The 24,868-nt window shown below is 42.5% G+C and overlaps 1 protein-coding gene across 3 annotated transcripts in view; it reads right to left on the bottom strand.

The window, feature by feature from the left end:
- Positions 1-2,105: 2,105 nt before the first annotated feature.
- cpt1ab (carnitine palmitoyltransferase 1Ab (liver)) overlaps positions 2,106-24,868 on the bottom strand; it is a 24,896-nt gene continuing 2,133 nt past the window's right edge. The window contains exons 1-19 of one of the 3 annotated variants that reach the window (XM_061676624.1): positions 23,963-24,050; positions 20,152-20,316; positions 18,156-18,298; positions 17,171-17,342; positions 16,751-16,852; positions 16,304-16,441; positions 16,131-16,208; positions 15,709-15,816; positions 15,014-15,101; positions 9,627-9,822; positions 8,664-8,852; positions 8,471-8,576; positions 8,242-8,358; positions 5,756-5,920; positions 4,756-4,887; positions 4,515-4,667; positions 3,835-3,948; positions 3,624-3,716; positions 2,106-3,529 (exon numbers count right to left, since the gene is read on the bottom strand). In XM_061676624.1, coding sequence (XP_061532608.1) covers positions 3,443-3,529; positions 3,624-3,716; positions 3,835-3,948; positions 4,515-4,667; positions 4,756-4,887; positions 5,756-5,920; positions 8,242-8,358; positions 8,471-8,576; positions 8,664-8,852; positions 9,627-9,822; positions 15,014-15,101; positions 15,709-15,816; positions 16,131-16,208; positions 16,304-16,441; positions 16,751-16,852; positions 17,171-17,342; positions 18,156-18,298; positions 20,152-20,292 — 2,322 coding nt within the window. In that variant the 5' untranslated portion in view covers positions 20,293-20,316; positions 23,963-24,050 and the 3' untranslated portion in view covers positions 2,106-3,442. Of the gene's footprint in view, positions 3,530-3,623; positions 3,717-3,834; positions 3,949-4,514; positions 4,668-4,755; positions 4,888-5,755; positions 5,921-8,241; positions 8,359-8,470; positions 8,577-8,663; positions 8,853-9,626; positions 9,823-14,462; positions 14,548-15,013; positions 15,102-15,708; positions 15,817-16,130; positions 16,209-16,303; positions 16,442-16,750; positions 16,853-17,170; positions 17,343-18,155; positions 18,299-20,151; positions 20,317-23,962; positions 24,051-24,868 lie in introns of those variants that run through there. The other 2 variants (XM_061676626.1, XM_061676625.1) reach the window with 2 other exon arrangements.

The raw sequence follows: 24,868 nt of genomic DNA, 5'->3' as shown, positions 1-24,868 counted from the left end.
CCACACAGTCGAGGCCAGATTTGAACCCGGGTCCTCAGGACGGTGAGGCAGGTGTCCTAACCAGTTGTCAACCGTGCCGCTAGTGGGGATAATATGTAAATGGAATGTATGTAAAATAACAATTTGAGAAGGGGGGGGCAATACTTTTTGACAACACTGTACTGTATGCTGTACTGTTTTCGACACCACTGTGTTAGCACACGTGAAGGTGTGCGTAATGAGATTTCTGAGTGTATAACCAAATATTCATTGCTGCACCTGTTTTTAAATTGTACTCTGTGTTTTCGCGTGTCAGCAAGCTCACATCTCCCGCATCACATATCAGATGGCTGATGATTTTGCATCTTGACTAATTCCTTGCAATCCCAAAAAAATCTTAGTTAGTTAGTTAAGGGAGCATTCATTGGGAAGGATTCACTTATCCCAATCTCCACTGAGCCCGCCTCCGGTCTTGGGTCCCCTCCCCCCTGGGGCCCAGGGGGCCTCGCTCCTCTCCCACACTGAGACAGGTGCAGCTGGCTGGAGTCACGCGTGGTCCCACAGTGCCAACAAACAAGCTCACACTCTCCATTTACACCCCGGCTTTAATCACTTGCATTCAGAAGGCACTTCAAAAAAAAAAAAAATTAAATAAAAAAAACTAGATAAGACATGAGAAAGCAGACAAATGGAGGTTCCTCGGTGCAATTCCCTTAAGCCCTTTGTAGCATGATGTAAACAGTTCATTTAACTCACTCTATGTTGAATAAACCATCTTGTTGCATGTAATCTCCAAAATAATATTAAGACAGCACACAACATAACTTCTTCCAGATAACCACTGCGAACTAACGTTTAATTAATTTTCGTTACATGTAACATTCAACGCAACTAGGCATATCCCAACTATTGTCCAAGAGGGCCCAGAAAATACAATCAAATTGTCCAGCATAAGCAAAAATGAAGGTTGCCAACTGTGGTGGAACACCCTGGCGCCAAGCAGGAGTGAATCGCCTTGAAAACACAGGACAGACAAGGTCACCTCCTTTTCCTTTTTCTTTTGACGGAGCAAAAGCAGTACATGAATTAAGAGGGTGACACGTGCAGGCCGCACATCTCTCAAAGTCTACTTTTAGAAAGCGCAAGTCAAGGCTTTAGGTTTCAGTTTCTGCTCTTAAGCAAATGACTTTTCCAGCACGCCAATTAAGTATACAATTGGAGTTCTAGTTCATAGGGGGACTTTTTTGGGGGGGGGGGGGCTTAAAAGGATTTGTTTAACCTTTCTTGATTGCAGTGTTGTTTTCCTAAGGTGCAATAACCCGAGGTCATTGCGGGTCAGCATAAACATTGTTTTAGGTAAACAAAACTGCAAACACATGAATTTGGCTATGAAAGCGAGGCCTTCTTTTTATTTTTCTTCCCCCCCAAACTTTCTTAAATCAGCCAAACAGACGTTTCCCAAAAAACGAAAGGAGGAAGCGGACCTCAGGTATGCGGTCTTGAAATATTAGCCTGCTATCGGAAAGCCCAGGCCAGGGTGACATCGGGGCGGGGGTGTGAGAGCGAAAAGGCGACTCTGGCCACGCGGTGGACAGGAGCTCCAGAGACAACTGTCGCCATGTAATCACTTCCTGCCTGTGCCCCCCTTGGACATCTGTCACCTTGGGACGCCTTGAAACATCTTCCTTCAATATGAGTGACTGGCTGAACCTGCCCTGGGACACTTATAATACAGGACTCTCCCAAATGGGTATGGAAAACCTAGGTGCTGCGAGCGCGACCATGTGATGAGGCGTCAGAGGAAAAGGCAAAAAGTCAATGAAGAAACGCAACGTTTAATAAACTGCAAAGGAAAAAAAGCTAACAGATGTAAGGTTGTCATCACTGATGAGTGGAAAAGCTGAAAATAATTCAGCAATGGAAATCTTTTTTTAAAAAGGATATAACTTTGTAAAAAAAAAAAAAAGCCCTTCCAGATCATCTTCACTTTAGAAGCTGGTGACTACTATGGCTAATGTTCAGTATAAAATGCCAAATCATGTATTGTATGATTAAGGTGAAAGCAAAAGTGACATCCCCGCTCACTTGATTTGAAACAAACAAACAAAAAAGACTCGAATACCCAGTTCTCATACAGCTGTTTGACATTCACTTTATTGTTAAAACTTGTTTTGGTATCCACCAGCTGCTCATCAATTTGACCTTAAATTAGAAGCGAACCTATACAGCATCATATCTTCAAAAACCATGTAGCAGTGTGAACACGGTGTACTGATAAATCATACAATTACATAACGGCAAAGGCCGTCAAAAATAGACTTAAACCAGAAAAGTAAAGAGGCGTGGTAAAAATGCATGTCTACATCCATTTGTTGTGCGTCGCTCGAACTTGGAAAACAAATAAATAAAATGTACTGACAACATATACACATAAGAAATGCAGCCCTATGCGAGACAACCGCTCCGTGCGGGTGTTTCATGAAGGACTGGAGAAATATACAAACCCCGTTTTGTGTTCCATGGGTGATGAGTTGCAACTATACACCACGATGTGACAACTAAACCATTGAAATTAATGTCGCGTGATAAAACCATCTCATTCTTGGGAGTGAACGACGTACTCGTTAATGAACAATTGTGGCACGCACCGTGAATATGCGAGGGACCGTTTTTTTCGTACTGCATCTCAACTGCTGCTGCACATGTACACGCTCGAAATAAAAGCTTGCCGCTAGAATATTACGCCACGCTAGCAAAACCTGAGGATGAAGACAAACATTTGTCGCTACGTCATACAATCAAACACAACAAGTTCATAGAATGGGCACGATTCAAAAAGGCATCATGGGGCCGAACGGCGGAAACGGCCGTCTTCTGCAATGGTTTCTACAATCGTGCTCGCTCACTGGCCCGACCCTGATCGCGAGTTTTGAAACGGTGGACGATCAGCACGATGTTGAGTTGCAACAACTCAAGTTTGACAGGACAGTCATGTGCAACTGCAACTCGTGAAAGAAGGCCTAATAAGAAATCAAACAAAGGAACAAAGCAGCAAACGATCTTGCGCTACATCGCAACGTAAAAACCTTAAATATTCCATACGGCTTAGTGCTTCAGATATAGGGAGATAAAACTGATGTTAGCTCGGTCGGACCGTTCCTCCCTTTCTGCCCATTCTACACAAATGGTTCATCATCACGAAGGCACCGGTGCGCACAGTCCTGTGAAGGGAAACGTTGATCTGCGCACTACCTGTAGCAAACGCCATTACAATCCACAATATGCCAAATGCCTACAGTCCACATAAACACCTCACAAATTAAATGAAAGCCAGGTTTGTAAATGCATCTCAAATATGCAGTTGTTTTCCTGTAAAATGAATGAAAATAACCCGACCCTATATTTGATTCTGTACAGCTTCAGGAAGAATACACGTCTTTAGATCCACCAGAGAGAAAGCCCTTCACTCGGAAGCTTTGTTCTCAAGCCGGAAGAGGTTGAGCATGTCCAACATGGCTTGTCTGATGTTGCCACCAAAGCGGTGTGAGTCCTGTTAAAGAAAAACAAACCAAAAACAAATAGGAACATTTCAATTCAAATTAAAGACGGAAAGAATCACCAGAGGAAAATACAAGTGAGCGTACAGTTTCTGGGCTGGAGTGTTTGCTGGAGATGTGGAAGTTGATCAGGTTTTCTCCAACGATGATATATGACACACCATAACCATCATCAGCCACCTACGCGAGAGGAGAAAAAGACACGTTAGGTTCATCCCAATCTGTATGAACCAATATCTCGCTATATTCTGCAATCATCGGCATTCAGTAGATTCCACTGAGTTGTGTGAGAGCCTACCGGTCCAAAGCCGCCTCCAGATGACACATACTCGGGGTGTCTGACCAGGTCAAACAGCTCCACCTGCTGCAACGGCGTCTGGCTGGTGGAGAGTCTCCACGGCTCAGACAGGACCTAAAACCAAAAGACCTGGAAATTATATACAGCTCTGGGAAAAAAAAAAAAAAAAAAATCAGACCCACAAAAAAATAAATACAAAAAATTACAAAATGATGGGCCTTTTTCAGTTTTTGAACTTTTTTCATTTTACACAAATGCTCTAAATGACACTATATGTATTTGGAATTTGCTATATTGTTAGTGGATCAAATAGAACAAAATCTGAATTTGACTTAAATCAGAGAACCCTGGCGTGGTTGCCTGCCAGTTGCAAACATTCACACTCACGTCTACGGCATGGAGAATTTAGTCTTCAATTAACCGAACACGTTTTTAGGACGTGGACGAAAGCGAGCTTACCTGGGGAAATGCCCTACAAGCACGGAGAGAAAACATGCAAACTCCCACCCAGAACAACTGCTAAATACTACATTTCGCTGTCTAGTTGGAATATATGATGGCACAAATTTATGGGGGGGACAAAAAAAATATGGACAAATTAAAGGTTGAACAGTCTGAATCTGGAAGGAACTGCAGTCAGCGTCTGACCGTCCGCTGTAGTCCTGACACCTGATACAAACCTCCTTGAGGAAGGGTGAGTCTTCTCCCAGGTATTTGGAAACCACGTAGAGACAGAAGAGGTGGCGATCAATGCCCATGCCAGTCATAGCCAGGCGGTACATGTTTTGGTGCTTCTCTGCTGACAGTTTGAGCAACTTCAGACGTTCTTCTCTCTGAGAGAGACGACAAGAACTGTGGGTCTGCTTAGGCACGAGGTCATATCTAATGGGAGAAGCAACTGCAAAGAAAGCGGTTTCTTACAGTCTCATCTCTGATCATGGAATGAACGAAGGCGCACGTCTCGGTGGTGCAGGAACGGACCGTTTCGGTTCGGCCCTCACGGAACAAACGAGTCATGGAGGCTTCGTAGGTCAGGCAGAACTTGCCTTTGTCCTATTTGGTCACATGAAATTCAGGATGTTATCCTATTAGTTTATTTAAGACCATTTTTTTTTTTTAAACTTCAAAAATATAAAATAAGTACCCTCCTAAAATCCACAGCTGACAAAACTTGGCTCAATGGCTATTAATATCAGCCTATCGTCGTTGTGACTGCCCTCTGCTGGAATTTTAAGGACATGTGACCGTCATTGGGGACATGCTGCATCTTTAGGGGTCTTCAGTGAAACTATAATATAACATCATAAAATATCATGTATATCACAATAACCACTGAGGCGGCTCGGGGTCAGAATTGTTAGAATGAAGTCTAAATTAAGCAAACGTAAACTTGTGTTGTTGTAGTTATGCAAAATCTAGAAATAGTTGAGACGAGCATTTTCTTTGCAAATATGTACGTACAGGAGTATATCAGAGGCGCTGATTGGGCTGCTTTAAAATCTGAAATGTAAATTATTTTTTTTTCCTTCCCAGTAACACTCAGGTTGCCACTTGAACCCCACATTATCATCCGTACAGAGACGATTGTGCAAATGTTTGTGTGGGAATTTTGACATTCCCGACAAATGATGGCTTTATTCTTGTTATATCTGTCTTCTAAAATGTTGACTTTGCATCGGTAGCTCTTCAGCTATTTCTTGTAACATTACATTATTTTCATTTCTGTTGATTAGGTCTTGTTTTCGTTTTAGCGCCACCCTCATTTCATGAATGTAGAAGATATGGCTATTTGGGGGGGGCATAGCTAAAATACAGCATTAAATATACAAAAAAAAACATTTACCCAAAAGTCATGAATTGACAGTGTTCTATTATTGCACCGTATTGTACTATTTCAGTTCAGGGAGTTGAAAGTACAAACCCTGTAATGAGCCAACTGCAGGGCAATCTGGATAAAGGCATCGGGACTGGTACGGCACTTCTTGATGAGACCCTTGCCAAAATCATTGAAGGGGAAAATGTGGCTGTCCACATCATCGGCCAGAGTCCTGGCAACTGTCAGAGAGTAGTCGATGATCCCTTGGCACTAAAACAAGAGCAAAGGCAACATGCTTGGCTTAACATAGTTAACAACAAATTTAGTACACTATTGAATTAGCATAAAATGGAAGTTTCTTTTGCTCTTGGCATATACACTATATTGCCAAAGGTAGTCCTCACCTGCCTTGACTTAGATATGAATTTTAAGTGGCATCCCATTCTTAATCCATCCATCCATCCATTCATTCATTCATCCATCCATCCATTTTCTGAGCCGCTTCTCCTCAGGCGGGTCGCGGGCGTACTGCAGCCTATCCCAGCTGTCATCGGGCAGGAGGCGGGGTACGCCCTGAACCGGTTGCCAGCCGATCGCAGGGCACATACAAACAGACAACCATTCGCACTCACATGCACACCTACGGGCAATTTAGAGTCTCTAATTCATGCATGTTTTTGGGATGTGGGAGGAAACCGAAGTGCCCGGAGAAAACCCACGCAGGCACGGGAGAACATGCAAACTTCACACAGGCGGGGCCGGGGATTGAACCCGGGTCCTCAGAACTGTGAGGCTGACTCTGCAATTATAACACCTTAAACTCTTCTGAAAATGTTTTCCACAAGGTCTAGGGGTGCGTTTATGGGAATTTATGACAATTTTTCCAGAAGCACATTTGTGAGGTTAGACACCGATGTTGGACAAGAAGGCCTGGCTCTCAGTCTCCGTTCTAACTCACTTAAACGTGTTCTATAGGGTTGAGGTCAGGATTGTGCAGGCCAGTCAAGTTCACCCGCGTGAAACACTCCCCCGTGTCTTTGTGAACCTTGATTTGTGCACTGATGCACAGTCATGTTGGAACAGGAAGGGGCGATCTCCAAAGTGTTCCCACAAAGTTGGGAATGTCCAAAATATTAGCCCCTGAGCTCCAATGGAGGGAACTTTGAATGCATCAGCAGACCGAGAGATTTTGGACAGTCAAAGAGGTTGGGGATTACCCCTTCCTGTTCCAACATGTCTGTGCACCGGTGCACAAAGAAAGGTCCATAAAGAGATGAATGAGAGAATTTAGAATGGAAGAACTTGACCGGCCTGCACAGAGTCCTGCCTAACCCTAACCCGACAGAACGCCTTTGGGTTGATTTCGAGTAGACAGTGACACATACGTTCCTAGTAGAATGGGGAAAACATTCCCATCAACTCACTCCTTAAAACTTGTTGAAAGCCTTCCCACAAGGGTTGAAGCAGTTATAGTAGTAAAGGGTAGATTACCATCATATTAAACCATATGGATTTAGAATGGGATATCACTTAACATCATACGTGAGTCAAGGCAGGTGAGCGGATATTTTTGGCAATTATCAGTGTCGCTAAGACTGGTGCAAGTAGTTAGCACGACCCGCAAGGGGGAGCCAAGTCCTATGGTAATGCAAATCTAAACTACAACCAGGAGCTCGGAGAACAATTTTGGTGTGGTTTTCAAATGAGCACCAGAGGTGGTTTTATTGGTGCTCCTTTTCTTCCTGACCCACCGACCTCACGGATGAACTTAAAGACTTGCACTGCAGAACACCTTGGCAAAGCAGTGCCCGTGGGCCACGCTCTCTGGCCGGCCCTCGCACCCTTTATGAAGTCCAAATAACATGTCAAGCATGTGCTGCTTTTATTCCAATGTGCACGTGTGTTGGCAGTGCAAGTGAACAAGAGCAACGACTCGTCTTCAGCGTTGCCAACTTAAGGAGATATCGTCGCTGTATTTAGTGACTTTTCCGACCATTCTAGCAACATTCTTTTTTCCTTCGTGGGGGAAAAAAAAATATGGAGGTCACTTTGCTCTTAGGAACCTTAAATGCAGCAGATATTTTTGTGTAACCATGGCCAGATCTGCGCCTTGCCACAATTCTGTCTCTGAGCTCTTCAGGCAGTTCCTTTGACCTCAATGATTCTCATTTGCTCTGCCATGCACTGTGAGCTGTCAGATCTTATATAGACAGGGGTGTGGCTTTCTTGATCAAGTCCAATCAGTGTCATCAAACACAGCTGGACTCCAATGAAGGTGTAGAACCATCTCGAGGATGATCGGAAGACATGGACAGCACCCGAGTTCAACATATGAGTGTCACAGCAAAGGGTCTGAATATACTTTTGGCTGTGTGATATATCCGTTTTTCTTCTTTAGTAAATCTGCAAATATATCAACAATTCAATTGCTTCTGTCAATATGGGGTGCTGTGTGTACATTCATGAGGCAAACATTGAACTTGAGATGATTTTAGCAAATGTCTGCAATATAACAAAGAGTGAAAACTCGAAGGGGTCTGAATACCCCCCGCAGCCACTGTATGCGCACCCCCGCCTATAGCTTAGCCTACCTCATCAGTAATATCCCACTGCAGTCTTTGGGGGGCAGGCAGGTTGGGATGTGGCTCCCCACAACAGTGCTCGTCTTCAGTATATCCAAGCTTAAATGGGTCCATGGAGAGCACGTGCTGGAAAAGAATATTTCAGGTCAAGCATTCCTACTTATTCATTGCGACAAAGACCGAGGCCTTTTAAAACACAAAAGCTCGACAGGCGTGTCAACAAAAGGAAATGACACACCTCCCACAGATGACCAACGATTGGAGCATCAGCCCAGGAGTGCTCAGCATTCAGACCCATGGTGCCGTTCTTAAAAACTATCAGGTTAAAGGATTTATCAAACCACCTGAGTTAAATGGGGGAGAAATACCCTCAGTGTCGTCAACGGGTATGTGCTGCATCCAATATTTTTGTTTGGCTTCATCTTTCTGACCTGTCGTAGCACTTTCCATGGAGCAAAGACTTTGCATAACTATCCAGAGACTTGACCGGGCTGCTTTCTTCGAACCGCTGCTCTGTTTCATCCAGGGTCACAAAGAAGGCTGCCTTTTCAATGGCGTCCAGAGACTGCTTGTTCTTGCCACGGCTGAAGTGGGTGTTGCGGCACTTTGCCCAAGGGGTCCTGCACCGAGATAATGGACGGGAAGCAAACAGCAGCACGAGGCGACATCACGAGAGGTTTAATAACTAAGCCACTAAAATAAGTGCAATTTTGGTCACTCGTTCTGTAAGTAATGTAGACAAAATACAAAATCTAAATCTGTTACAAACAATAACACGAGTACAAATGTATCCTGTCCGCAAACATTTTCACCAGCTAATGTGTTCTAGCAAATTGTAACCACTTATGCGCATGTCACTTTTTGGCTTTATATCCATCATCTTTAAGAATCGCAGACTCCTTGTGGAATACGACATAGTCCGAGTGCTCCTGGCTGGTCGGCGCCATGCAACACAGATGCGAAGTAACTCACAGATTATACAACTAAATATTTGTTTAATAATTCACAACAAGGCAAAAGCTGGAAAGTTAATACTTTGTATGTTTGAGTTTGTAAAGAAAAAAACCTCATTTTCCAACAGCCTTATATTGCTTTGTCTTCACTTTTTGTCAACGAGTAACAAATTGATATTTTGTCATGATTTGATTTTCAATAGAATGGGCTGTGTTTCCAGTGAGTGCATTTGTATGTACGGAAACAAGCAATTAGATTAAAAGCTATTTTTAAAATTTTTTAAAGCGCAATTAAATACAGCTATTATTTTGGACACAACTGAGTGTACTGTAATCACAATGTGGTCTAAATCGATTTGTATTTTCACACATGCACTCTTCTCTCCAAAGCACAATGTCAATTGTGCTGATGTCAATCGACTGCGGCTGCCGCGCATGCACCTTTCCCCTGCAGTGAGTGCAGCGAGCCTCTCCTCTCCTGGCAAGGGTTCAGACTTGTCAGCCAGGATCCTCTCCATCTGCTGTTCGATCTCCCGCGGCAACAGAAGACGGCCATCGTAAAACATCCACACCTTGAAGAATCGACCTTTGTGGTACACGGCTATGTGTTTGCTCTCATTCGTGTGCTGAAGGATATCTAGGGGAGAAGAACCAATGGTAAGGTGCAGCAGGGCAAAGAAAAGCAGTTTGTCGACGCACTCTATACAGCCTCACTAAGACCAACTCGATCTGCAGTGCATTCAAAAAGTATTCAGACCCTTATTGTAATCTTTGAGATGTTTGTACACTTTGATTGGAGACCACCTGCTTTCAAATAAATTGATCAGACATGATTTCGAAAGGTACATACCCGTCTGTATAAGGCTCCGCAGCTGAAAAAAAGCATCTTAGAGCAAAATTCAAGCCCGAGTCTTGAAGGAGCATCCTAAAAAAAAAAAAATGGATTCGGGATGGCCCAGATCTGGGGAAGGCTACATGTATTTGCTGCACTTGGGTTCCAGACTGCAGTGCCCTCCACAATTCTTAAATGAAAGCAGCTCGGGACTTTTGACCTAAACATTTTTTGCTCCGAGTTTGCCATTTCTGGCCTTAGGCATTAGGCAGACAGGTACATTTTACTCCCATTGAGGCCATATAGATTATGAAAATAAATGAGAGCTGTTAACTTAAGAATTACTGTCGAAAGAAACTAGTCCTTAATGGGATACTCCGGGCACCAATTTTAGCTGCAACATAAACATGGAAAAATAAAATGGGAGCAGAATAATTTCTGAATGCACCAAACGGTGAATCTAATCTTACCGATGAAGACAGCCGCACATGTTTGGAAACAACATCTACTGCCATAATTTAAACACATGAATCACTTTAACTGACATCACATTAATGGGAAATAAAGTCATTGGCTAATCTAATGGATAAAGGAAGGGACTACCTGAGTGAAAAAGTGGCTTGACATGGAGGACGTGCAGGAAGGAGGATGTAACATGGAAGCATTGGATGCAAAGCTTGTTTGAACAGCACTGTGCAACGTCGAGACAAACCTGTTTTAGTATGTTCAATGCATACTAAATTATATTGTCTTTGTGATGCTCATACTGCTCAAACAGCTACAAACCGTGTTACGGGCGAAACGAGGGAGAGCACATACAGTGGGAGGAATAATGTATGTAAAACCTTTTGTCATTTCTTTAATTGCTGCATAAATGCGCCTTAGAACGTCAGCTTATCTTCCTCTAAATCATCAGAATAAACAAACAGAATGTGCTTTAACTAATACCACACCCAAACAAATTATGTTTTTGATGACAATTACAAACATTCACAGGACAAGGAGGAAAAGGCAGGTGAACATCTCGGCTACGTATTCTCCAAGAGCTAATCAGAGTCCGGTGTGAGCCAACCTGGAGTCCAATCAATGAGTTCGATTGGCTTAAAGCTGCTCTGGCCACTAGAAAACACACACCAGGTTAGAATTGTCTCAAGTGAAGAAGCGCTGCCTGATGTGTACCATGCCTCGCTCAAAAGACCTACGAATTACAATTGTTGACTTGGGTTACGAATGTCTTGATGTTCATCAGTCCATGTTTAGACAACTTGTCTGTAAATGGAGACAGTTTAGCACTGTTGCTTCTCTTGCAAGGAGTGGCCCTCCTATAAAGATGACTGCCAGAGCACAGCGCAGAATGCTCAATGAGGTTTAAAAAAAGTGTTAGCTTAAGACTTACACAAAACACTGGTACGTGCCAACATCTCTGTTGAATCATCTACCATAAGTAAAACATTAAACAATAGAAATAGAGAACAGCAAGGAGGAAGCAGATGCGGTCTATAAAAAAAAAAAAAAAAAAAAAAAAAACATTGCTGCTCGTTTGAAGTTTGCTAAAGAGCACTTGGATGACACTATATTGGCAAAATAGTCTGTGCACAAATGAAACCGAAGGTGAACAACTTGGGAGGAACCCACGTCGTCATGTGTGGAGGAAAAACGTCCAAACCGTATCCCAACTGTGAAGCATGCTGGAGGAAGCATCACGGTATGTGGGCCTAGACAGACCGCTATCATCAACGGAAAAAGGAATTCACAAGTTTATCAAGATATTTTGCAGAAGAACTTGAAGCCATCTGTCCAACAGGTAAAGCTCAAAGGGTTGCAACAGGACAACGATCCAAAACGAAGAAGAAGAACAAATCAACAACAGAATGGCTTCAGAAGAAGAAAACATGTTCTGGAGTGGCCCAGTCAAAGTCCTGACCTCAACCTGATCGAGGTGCTGTGGCAAGGCCTCAAGAGAGCTCGTCACACCAGACACCCCAGGAATCGAGCTGAACTGCAAGAGGAACAGTCCAAAATCCATCCGGATCATTGTGCGCATCTGATCTGCAACTACTGTACGGGAAACATGTGGTTGAGGTTATTGCTGCCAAAGAATTGTATTCAACCCAAGGGTTCAATTCATTTTCCCTCTGTCTTCTGAATGTTTGTGTTTGTTATTTTCAATACAAATGTGAACACATATTGCGTGCAATTAGTTTGAGCAGACTGTCCGTTTATTCTTGTGATTTAGGTAAAGATCAGACTACATTTGATGACCAATTTATGGAGAAATTTAGGAAATTCCAGAGGGTTCACATATTTTTCCCCTCCCATTCTACACTTGGAATAGACCCTCAAACACCAACCACTTACTACACATGCGGATTAGTTAGTCTGCTCTCCTTTCTCACCTCCAGCAATTTAAATGTTTATTGTGCCGACTACCAGGAACACTTAATTGTACTTAACAGTAAACTTAATAAATTTGTTGTACAGTCAACTGACTCCCATCTTCTTTTCTAAAATGCACCTAAAAAAAAACATTTATTGACCATTAAAACATTAAATCCTTACATTAATTCATAGTCTAACCAGCAATTTTTTTTTATTTAAGAAATATTTCAGATAAGACAAGGTCAGCACCTCAGATTTAACCAAACATTTAACCATGATAGAGGCCATTTTTCAGGTTTTGCGTGCCAACTGCAAATTCAACTATTTTTTCTTTGAAAAACATGGACTGGATATTAGAATAATCGACTGTATTAGATTCATGCATTGGCGGTTCAAGTTACAAAGCATATTAGTACTTTTATAATGGATAAAAATTGAATCCAGCATATCATCTCATTTGTGCCCTCTCAGATTTCAATCACTGTCCTGACATTAAAAGTACTTGCTAGTGAATATACACTCCCCAGCCACTTTATTAGGTATGCCTACTGTATTTCACTTCTTGTTACCACAAATACCTAGTAATAATCATAATCAGTCCATCAACTTGCAGTCACTCAATATATTTGGGCGTGTAGTCAAGCTGCTGAAGTTCAAATGAATCATCAGAATGGCGACGACAATGCTTTTAAATGCCTTTGAAGGCATCATTGTGCAAGTGGGACCACACACAAACTTGCGATCTACTCTCGTCATATGCCGCATTTCACTACACCACCGTACCATACTGACTCGATTCAGCTCTACTCGCCTCCGATTGGGACAGACACGTTTCCATTTAAAAAAAAAAAAAATAATAATAATAATAATAATATGTAGACAACTATACACTAACACATCAATCAGATCGAACCTACCCTTGAAGAACAAGGAGACACATTTTATTTCAGAGGACAGTGAGTGCAGCAACACATTTTGAGAGTTTAGAGATGGACTATAGCATGTAGCAAAAGAAGAAGGTAACTAACGTGAGTGTGTTTTTAGCCGCTCCTAGCTATGCGTTAACCGTTAGAATGACACACCAATGGCGAAGACGACAAAGAGGTTTAACGTTATGTCTGCCCATATCAAATAGTACATCTCATAGTACCCAGTTTTATCACTGGGAAGCAGCAATTGTCCATCAAGCGTAGGCACCGTGCAGTGAGGAAGAAAAAAAAACAAAAACTAAGGGCATCAAGAGACTGGTAAGACTGGTTAAAACTGACAAAAAGCAATAGGTCAAAGACTGACGTCTACCCAAGTGCGTCTCTGAACACACAACACATGAATACCTGAAGAAAATGAGCAACCGCGGAAGAACAAACAAGAGGAAGCCCATGTCAGCTCGGAAACCAGGAAACTGAGCTTGCAGTGCACAGTGAGTCACTGCTGCATCACATCGACAGTTTTGTCTCGTGATAGCGGTGTGAGTGAGGCATATTCTTTTCGCCACCGTTTGGGCTTTGTAGTACTAAGTGAGCATTATTTCAATGCCACAGTCCTATGACAACACGCCATGAAACAAAACTAAGAAAGCGGCTTCCACAATTAACGCGTCTCAATCCGACACAGTAAAGCTCCTTTGGGATGTGGCTATCAAGGTGCAGTCAAATAATTATGACACAACTGTGGCATGCCATTCAATATGAACCAAAATACACCAACTAACTGATTTCATACCATGAAAACGGCACAACAGGTCATGTAGGTAAAGGCAACGTACAACTAATAAGGAGGCTGTGAAAGTATTTCCACCTCTCAATTTCCAATTTAGCGATATGCACTTAAGTATGTTAATTCTCATTAATCACAGTTACCAGGATATTTGGTCTTGCAGGTCTTGCCCGCCATTTTATACACAGAACCAGGACTTCAGCCACATGCAAATTATTCACCACGTGTGCAAAGAGCGGAACACATGTTACAAATTCTACTTGGTCAGATTTTTTTCCATAGACACACAAAATGTCCCAAGGAGAAATACAGTCAGAGTAGCGTGGCGGCGGGAACACTGCAGACTCTACCTGTGTCTACACCTGGGATACGACTGGTGTTGAACATATACTCGTATTGGGCGGAACACATGGGAATAGTGTTTAGGAGCATGAGCTGAAAAGCAAGAGGGGAGAGTCAAACAAATTGAGATGACATTCTAAATCACCGTAATCCAGATAGAGCAGCAGACACACACACCTACAGGGACGGAAGCATGAATGAGGTGGAGAGGAAATGAGGACGATTGGTTTGGAAGGCAGCAGGAGGAACCTCAGAAGGCTGCCAGAGGAGAGGATTTAAATAGGGACCAGAAACCAGTGGCCAACCCGTTCAATGCCAACAGCAAAGCCCTGACATCGCCAATGTTAATACTTTTCAGAAATAAATACATCACATGACTTTCATTCATTTTAGAAGTAATAGCTATGAAAGCCAATCAAGAGATTAGATAGCTTCAGGGCTTTACTGTTGAGAAAGAGTCAAGGAGTCACGGGTTTCCAATGACTGGTGCCATTGCGATGACTTGGGTCACAGGGAAGGGTATGGTTCAGAGGGCACAGCACAGGTGCCCTCATCTTACCTGTCTCCAAACCTGGGATGCGGGTAGTGTTAAACATCCGCTCCCACTGAGCCGAACACAGAGGAACCTTGTTTGCCAGCAAGTATATCTAACGCAGAATCCGACAAAGCGAAAGGACAAGACAATAAAACAGAGACAACTGAATGTGAGTGTGTAACATTGCAAGCCCATGCATGGGAATTTGTACAGATTCATGGAGACAGTGGGTCTTCGCAGCTGAGGTCAGTGTGAGTTCACAAAATACACTTTAGAAATTCTGCCAAGATTTCATCAGGATTTGAGAGATTTGTAAATAGGCTTCATGCGGGTTGGAGGAAAAAAAAAAAGGACAGGAATAAGTTAAGGGAAAGCTGGCACTACATCTTTCAGGAAAATCATTACAATTCACTCTGTCACTTGCACGCTGAAGAAACAGAAGGAGAAGTTCAAAAATGCCTCATTTTGCCAGTAATCAGGACAGTCTCAATTCAAACAAGCAAAATTGTACGCCAGTAACGTGCTCCACAATCAGTGAGCTTGAAAATGACATATATAGAATAGAATATATAGTATATAGAACATTGTGAACATGAAAACATAAACTAAAGTAGCATTGATTTGACTACTGAATCATTTAGAAAGTAAATCTTTTGCACTGAACTGACAGGTAATGGAGTAAAAGAAGCGAGAACGGAAAAACGTTGCTCCATACTTACTGGTTTGATCTGGGCTCGGTCCAGCTTCCTCCTGTACAGCATGATCGCATGAATGGCATTACCTGCTCTGGCAGCCTGAATTGAAGTGGGGAATACATAAAGGAAGTCCTGAGGAGAGAAGAGGGATCGCACACTTGTCATGAGATGTGCTTATGTATTGAAGAAAAGACGAGAAACCAAATTATGCGATTGTCGAAGTCTTGTATTAATGATGGGAGAGTTTGACGACTGTGGCGGAATCCCAAAATCGTCAATAGCTTAAGGTCTGGATTCTGTGGTCAACTCATTTCAAAAGTTAAATCAACATTGTTGACACAGCGTATTAAGAATTCACAGAGCCAAGTTGGTATGATTTGGGAATGAACAAAACTCTCTATTCAGACTTTAGACACTTTACAAATAACTCAAGTGAGACTACCTACCATCGCATAGTAGTTGCTGTTCACCATGATGGGCCCTCGACCTCGAAGGTAAATATACTCTTCCCACCAATCACTGACCTGTGGTGATGCATGGAAGGAAGGAACGACGTAATATTACTTGACGACAACAACAACAACAAAATCAACTGTGTGAATAATTCTTTTTGACTCACATAATTGGAGGCCCACCACGACTTCAGTTTTAGGTACCATTGCAGTCTAGGACCCAGATTCATCTCAAAGTCCTTAGCTAGTCCCTTCATCCGTTTAAACTGTTCATCATCCATTAGTGGGCGGACCGACTCTAGGTACTTTAAGCATTAAGATAGACATGTAAGAAAAAGATAACCATTAAGCATCAATGGTACGTGAGGACAAAAAGTTGAGCTACAATGGTATTGAATTACTAAGATGATAACATAACCCAAGATGACACAGCTTTGCAAATGTCCCCATTGTGGGACTAATAAAGGTTATCTTGAGCATTAACATACATCCTATATTCATTGTTCATCTTTGGCTATAATAGCAAAAACAAACTTTCATCTCCTGTAAGATCCAATGGCTTCAATAAAATTTGGGTAGGTAAACAATACCACTTTTCCCGAGGCAGAACATACCCTTCTGGAGGTATCCTTAACAGGTGGAACAGGTAGCCGCGGCAGGGAGTTCTGGAAACTATAGAGCATTGGTTTCCTTCCAGAGAACACCTTAACCAACAACTGGAAAAGAAAAGCAGCGTACCTCATTTAAATGTGTTTTTACCACCAAATAGAACACTCAACAAAACTGCCATCTTGCTAAAACGATGCATAGAAGGCTTACACATCAGGTTTAACTGACACTGCAAATTTATAGTATAGTATAGTATAGTATAGTATAAAAAAAGTAAAATATCATGGAAAGGAAGGGCAAATAGGGATACAGCTGTGGACATTTTGAATAAGCAAAAACGATGTCAAATATTGAGAAAATGTCTGTATTGTTTAAGCATATGGAGACGGCTCGTACAAGAACATTGCACAACGCTTATGGCTCACCATCCACAATCGAGTTGACCAGGATACAGAGCCATGGCGTGCATACATCCAGCCATGCCACGACAAGAGGCACTTGAGGACATTCCTCATGATCATGATTATGGTCACCCATAGACCTGTGCCCACCAAGACCCCACCAACAATCTTCTGAGTGTCTGTGGACATATATTTACTGCACAGGAAAAAAAGACGGAAAAATAATCGACACACGGGCCATTTAAGTGTTCAGCTACTTGCAGGTATAGAACATCTATTCTATTTACACAACATCAATAATTCCTGAAGGACTGAAAGTAAATTGGGTAGCGCATCCACTGACAGCACAATAACAAATTAAGTAATTTTTATATACTAGAGACACATACTAAGTTTGTGTCTCAGTCAAGAAGTATTACTCATCGGTGACTCCAATTACCGTACTACTATTTAGATATGCGTTTGGTGGCATCTTTTAGAAAAGGCAGGGGGGGGGGAATGTGAATAGCATACCAAAACATAGGGGGTTTCTGTATTATTTAGCTTGAATAATAATAATAATGCATTGCACTTATATAGCGCTTTTCTAGGCACTCAAAGACTTTAAAATTGCACGTATTATTTATTCACTCTGCAGTCACTCCCTGGTGGTGGTAAGCTACTTGTGGAGCTACAGCTGCCCTGGAGCAGTCTGGCAGAAGCGTGGCTGCCATTCTGCGCCTACGGCCTCTCCGACCACCGCCGAACATCCAACCACATCCATTCATAGGAAATGTGGGTTAAGTTAACCTTGCCAAGGGGCACAACGATGACATGCGCTCAGGCGGGGACATGAACCGGCGACAGAGCGCGTACACTTGAAGGGGTTAACATGCATTATGAAACTAATGATTAACTGTGAAAGAATTAAATCCTTTATCATGCTTGGCATCTTTCCAGGCATATAAACGTCTGCGTTCTGCACTGCTTGCAAAGAACAGTTGTTGCATGTGGTCATTCAGGGGCTTACCTAATAGGCATGTGTTGTCCCAGTTTAGCAATCAAGCCAAGAGATGGATCCAGCTGTTTGTATTTATTGTACGACATGTAAGAAACGACTACAACCATGAAGCCAGCAGGGCTGCCTGGGTACACGCCAGTCATAACTCCATTCTGTGGAAGGTTGGACAGGACAAACAAAGTCACGGGGAGCCAGGAAGCAATTTTTGATGCCAATTTATATTCTAAGTAGTGTCACTGATAATGAGGACAATGTTATCAGTTCATTGTGGTTGAGAGACTTAGTATGGTGGCGTGTAAACAGCTAAGAAGGACAAAGGTTGTAACAGAGAGAACTCACGGGCAAGGTATTTGTGAGTGGATGACCTTCAAATGGGAGCATGTGAATGTACACCAATCCACACAATTGTAAAGAACAATGATGTCAAACATTGCTTAAATAGAGCTTTATAGTAGGGATGCTTATCGGACAGATAATTATCAGGCCGAATTGAAGAATGGTGACGTCATTTACAACTTCATTGGAATGGGGGTTTCTAAATCATATATATGTATTTTACTTTTGTTCAAAGACACCAAAGGAAAACAAAATTTTAGTTGGGCTTGAAACATTCGTGTCATCAACATGCTTCACACGATCAGGATTTTTGAGGCCATTCACCGATCAGCGAGTTTAAAAAAACGCTAACCGATTACCGTTCCGATCACAGGATGGAGCAATGTGTCTATTTAAATGACTTTTTCATTTACTGTATATACTTGTGTACTGTATACTGCGTATCTTCTCTAGTCTAGTGATTCCCAACCAGTGTGCTGTGGCACATTAGTCTGCAATGCGCAATCTTCCGGTGTGCCGTGGGAAATTATCTAATTTTACTTAACTGCTCCCAAAATTATTCTTTTACAAGAAATAACGTATCTTTGTTCCTCAATTTTTGCCAGTGAGGCATAGTGACAGACAGAACAAATAAATGCTCTTCTATTAGATGGCAGGACGTATATACAGTAGTTACTGTGTATATACCTTTTGTGACATTTTTGTTTGTTGATGTACCGTGAGATCTTCCAATTGTAAACTATGTGGCTTCGCTCCATAAAGGTTGGAAATCCCTGCTCTCGTCGGCTTATGTATTCTAATCAGTCAGGTCAAACCAACATTACAGAAATAATGTGAGCTAACTTACTGTAGTTGAATTACTTGATTGTAATTAAATTACTTCACACACACCGAAACTTTAGAGCATGATTCAACAGAACGCCCCCATGTTTACACACAACCGTTAGTGCTACCACTAGCTTGCTAGGCTACATAACGTTTTGTTCCCTGCTTGCGAGCCGTATCGTATTAAAAGTACGTGAACATAGCGCAAGCAAGCCTTCAATGAATGTCATCCCCCGACCACCAGGCACGTTTATTCCCCATTTTGTTTTTTTTAATACACGCGTCACGATGTCGGCGCCATGGTAACTAGTGTATCTGGTCGCACTTGAGTTGACAAGATAAAGCCCAGAGATCGTAAAAGACGGGATGCGGTGGTATCGGAATACAAAATTTTATTGCAGTAGTCTGGCAAAGTAGTCTGCAATCGTGAAAGACCAAATTTGTCTTGTAGTCTGATTCGCGCATTACATGTTGTCTGTCTCAGACGTGTGTTGTCTGTCCCACACTGCCGACATGTTTTTTTTTAATAACTTTATTGGTTGTCAGATATTACAGTACTACGTCAAAGGACATGCGGCAAGGCTAAAAATAAACTAGCTTTTGCATTCAAATACACTATACACGTTGCCGAGGCGGAGTAAATGTCTTTTGTGGAGCCGATCAATGACGTCACGTCGATCAGATCGGTGTAAAGTCTAGTCATCAATCCTTGTTATGCTCATTAGCGTAGCATACATAGTAAGTGAGCTATCCCATTTTCTGTGTTGGTCACCTGACGTTCTGCATATAGTGGATTGGTTGAAGGGTCTAACTTTGCCTATGATGCAAACATAGTGCCGCTCACCTTGAAGCGAATGAATCTTTTCTTCCATGAGTGAAGACCAGAGAGGTAGATTTGGCGCAGAGCCTCGTGGCACAGCTGCAGGTCGATGCCATCTGGGGTGACAGTGAACTGAAAGGCCACTGCCTGGTGAGCTTCTGCCATGGTGGCTGCTTCTGTACAAAGTTACTGAAAGGAAACACAACGAGAGAGAATGCCTTATTATTTATCACCAAGAAAACACTGAGATGCAGTTGCATAACTCACTTTTTATTTTCACCTTCTCATAGACACCTCCATTGAGGTGGAATGCATAAAGTGTGATTCAAAAGTATGTTTGGCACGATGGAAGTCATCGTCATTCTTCACATCTTCATTTTCTGTAAATGTGAAGAACTTTCGCAACACTGCTGTCCCAGTAAATTGGCACAACGGGTATGTCTTTATGTCTCCAAAGTGTTCTGTAAATTGACTGTCTGTTGTACTAGAGCGGCTCCAACTACCGGAGACAAATTCCTTGTGTGTTTTGGACATACTTGGCAAATAAAGATGATTCTGATTCTGATTCTGATTACAGTAGAACCTTTAAAGGTCAAGCATTTATCCGCCTGTGGCTTTTTCAGACTGCACTTACTGAGGCGGGACATTGTTTTAACCATAATGCATGTTCACATTTTGTACTGTAGCTGATGTGACTTCTCGTATTCAGATAATTAGATGCATAGTGACATCAGCATCCGAGTCTGCGACAGTAATTGGTTTCAATACAAAGGTGAGTGGGTCACGGCTTCCCGCTATGCTGTTAGACACTGGTGGCGTTTCTCTTTTGCAACACCTTCAATACAGCGTCGAAAACCAGAAAATTTGGGGGTCGACTTTAACCCACTATACCGCATCACTACTTAACATACACTACAGCGACCTGTGAAAAAGCCAGGAAACAAAGATGGGCAGTGCCAAAGCGGCTTTGTTCCCTCAACCAGCATCTCTCTCGAAACTGCACACAGAAATGCCTCTTTCTGATCTGAAAAGGTCAAATATTAGTAGATGCAGACGATGTATCGTTTGGACCACAATTGTCAAAGTCAAAGCCCACAAGCCAAATATAAACTGACGCATAATTTCACGCAGCCGTAGAATTTGCAACAAATTCATACTCCCGTTGAATTTTGTTTTCACGAAACTCTGAGTCGGTAAATTGCACAATAGTAGAATAGACGTATATATCTGCACGCAGTTATATTCTTTGACTGTTGATTACAAACAAGTTAGTGATAAAAAAAAAAAAAAAGATGATAAATTATAAAGGGGAAATTACAGTATGTACTAATATGATAAAGAGTCGAGTTGATACATTTAAATGATTTCACGGTTATCACCAGTCCTCTGAGGGCAACTGAAACTCTAGTGGCCCGGGATGAAAATGATATATGGTGGTTGGCTAGGGTATAAAGTTGATGTACCCTCTGTTGCATATCAAAGTTCTTTTGTGTCAACAACTGGAGGAGTGAAACAGATTATATTATGTTATACTATCGATAGTTCCAAAACATCACAGCCATAATTTACATAAACTAATGTTGGCGTTCATCATCTTATGGCCTGAAAACAATACCCAATTAAGAGTTTACATTGAGAATAATCAACGACGAAAAGGTCTTCCTTTGCATTTTCCACTGAGGAGGCTGAAGAGATTTAAGGCAACTTTTTTTCATCTCCTAAGGTGCTCCTTGAGCACCTTAGGAGATGTTCTTGATGGAACAGTGTTCACTATTGACTGGTTCCTGCAAGCTGAGACCGAGCGAGATGCCCCAGAAAGGTTGTCATTATCCACAACACCGTTACTCATATGAAAACCGGTTCGGCAATGTGTCACTAGCGTTAGCGCATCTACAGTTGGTGAAGTACTATAGATACTACAGACCCTTTCCAAAAAATTGGAATAGTTTTTGATTAAATCAAAGGAATTCCCAACCAAGTATTGAAGTACCACCATATTTTGATTGATTTAATGTGACCCGAATTTCTCTTTTTGTTCTACAAAAACTGAGAAGTAAATGATGATTTCTTCACAGGATTATAATTTTTGGAATTCCGATTTCGTGGGTTTTATGAGCTGGAAATAAATAAATACTTGAAATTGTTTAAATTGTGGGCCCTGAATTTATCGTCTATGAAAGTTTAACTTTTTGAATGGAATTACGGAAAGAAACACACTTTTTCATGCTATACTAATTTTCGGAAAGGGTCTGTATATAGATTTGCTATTGAGGCAGCAACTAGCTAAGTTGCTCCCTAGCATAGGTAAAACATCCGTTCGTTTCCACTCTGACATTACGTCACAAAGCGGAGAAGAGCAGAGAAGTCGCTAGTCATTTTCGGATGTGCAAGTACTTTTTAGTGTTGTACTGCTTTTTGATTTTTATTGAGAAAATGTGTTTTTCTTTTGGGCAGCACGGTGACCGACTGGTTGTCACATCTGCCTCACAGTTCTGCGGACCGGGGTTCAAATCCCGGCCCCGCCTGTGTGGAGTTTGCATGTTCTCCCCCGTGCCTGCGTGGCTTTTCTCCGGGCACTCCGGTTTCCTCCCGCATCCCAAAAACATGCGTGCTAGGTTCATTGAAGACTCTAAATTGCCCGTAGGTGTGAAGGTGAGTGCGAACGGTTCTTTGTTTGTATGTATGCGCCCTGCGATTGGCTGGCGACCAGTTCAGGGTGTACCCCGCCTCTCACGCGAAGATAGCTGGGATAGATGAATGAATGAACACTGAAAACGAGTTACCAAATTAGGATTTGCCAGTGTGTAGCGTAAAAACCCATTAAAAAAACAATATCTTAAAAATCTGCGATATAGTGTAGCGGGGGGGTGAACGATTAACTGAAATGAGTGGGTTTGCTGTAAGACTAAAAAAAAATAAAAATAATCATCATTCGACATTCACATAAAGTGCATATAGATTTTACATGCTAAGGAATTGGACACGTGGGCCTGCAGTGCAAATCCAGCCTTAGTGCATTTTCCCAGTATAATTCATTGCATTGCCTAACTTGGTCTGATCATTACAATCAACACATAAACATGCCACTTAACGCTGTATTATAACTATGTGCACTATACAATAAGAGGCCAGGCGCGTGGAGGGAGCAGCGACTCAACCCCCGCCCACCCCCCCAGGTCACATGATCCAGCCTCCACTGCGGAAACTGGGGGAAAGGTCGCCCGAGACTGCCACTCGTTTGGATACAGAGGAAAAACTGGAAACGGCCCCAAACAAACCCTCCCATGCCGACAAGCATGTGTCGCTGTGTGCACACGGAATAACAAGCGTTCCATTATTTTGAGCTAAATCGGCCATGTTTCTCAAATTTGCCCCGATGGTAATAACAATGAATGACCTTTATTTGCACCATTACCTACATAAGGACATCTTACCAAGAACATGTAACACATAGTTTGAATCAGTGTTTTAATACGAGGGGGGAGAAGAAAAAAAAAAAAAAAAAAAAAGGCCTGACGACTTAATTTAACAGCCTGTAGAATGACGAGTGGGTTCCAAATTGAGTTCAACATTTCTTCCCCTTTGTTCCGACTTAAAACGAAACTTTTCTTATTTTCCCTCAGCCTTAAAAGCAAGCCCACACGAGTCGGTCACCGTACCGACGATTCGACACATATATTGGAAAGGGCTGGCCCAGAAACCAATTTGGACCATATTCCTCCACATTTAACTGAAATCGTTGGTTTTCAAATCCGTCACAGCCAAATTGAATGAGCTCTCGCGGGCTCGACAAAGCGCGTAAAAGGGCGCAATTCGGTGGACGGTTTGTACTCACCGAGCCTTCTTACGAATCCGAGACTTTGCGCGGAAGACTTTCGCGTCTGGTCCACAATGTGACACCGTTCGGCTGCTGAGTCGCTAACGTTGCCAGCAGCTACGTGAATGAGAGCTGCTGATTGGACACCCGCCTACTTCTTTTGCTACGTCACGTTCGTCTCGGGCGCAACAGCGTCGCGCGGAGGACTGTATCGGTATTGTAAGAAGTGAGTGAACAGAGGAGAGGAGAGCAAAAAGGTGACGTCAGGATGTTGCTTGATCGTTGGAGGCCCTTTTCTGTGTTCTGTTCTGTGTCTTTTCCAGTGATTTCCAACCGTGGAAACAATGTTGATTCGTTTATCTATGCCAGCAATGCAGCAGGCAGAACTCTACACGAAGACGCCGCTATTCGCTGGCTATGTGGACCACGCCTGCCGCAACTATAGCACCCTGTTCATAATGACCTAGACAGTATTGCTTGCTCAGAGAGAACATGCTCCATATGCAGGGAGGGCAGAGTCCGGATTTGAACCTCCAACCTCAGGACAACATACTTCCTTGGCACCGATCTCTATCTTCCTGTGAGCCAGGGCCTGGCCCTCGATGACATCAGCGTTTTTCTGTCCTCCGCTTGCTTGGCCGGAGCAAATTTTGCCACAACTGTTGCGCAGATGGCCTCTCGTTCTTCTACAAAACATCTTGACAAACTTTTAAATTCCTTTTTCAAGTGATGATAGCAAGCTGTCTCGGCCCTGAGGAAGCAAAGCACGCCCGTGCCCGTGCCCGTGCCCATACCATTGCGTGTTCCTCCCACACAAATCAACTTTGTTTTTTTTTCTGTCCACAGAATATTTTGCCAGTAATGCTGTGGAACAACCAAGTGCTCTTTAGCAAACTTCAAACGTGCAACAATGTTTCAATAAAA

Source organism: Phycodurus eques, chromosome 5 (assembly GCF_024500275.1).
Source record: "Phycodurus eques isolate BA_2022a chromosome 5, UOR_Pequ_1.1, whole genome shotgun sequence".
NCBI classification, from domain to species: Eukaryota; Metazoa; Chordata; class Actinopteri; order Syngnathiformes; family Syngnathidae; genus Phycodurus; species Phycodurus eques.
The sequence above is the reverse complement of the archived record's forward strand: the minus strand, read 5'-3'. Positions and strand labels throughout refer to the sequence as shown.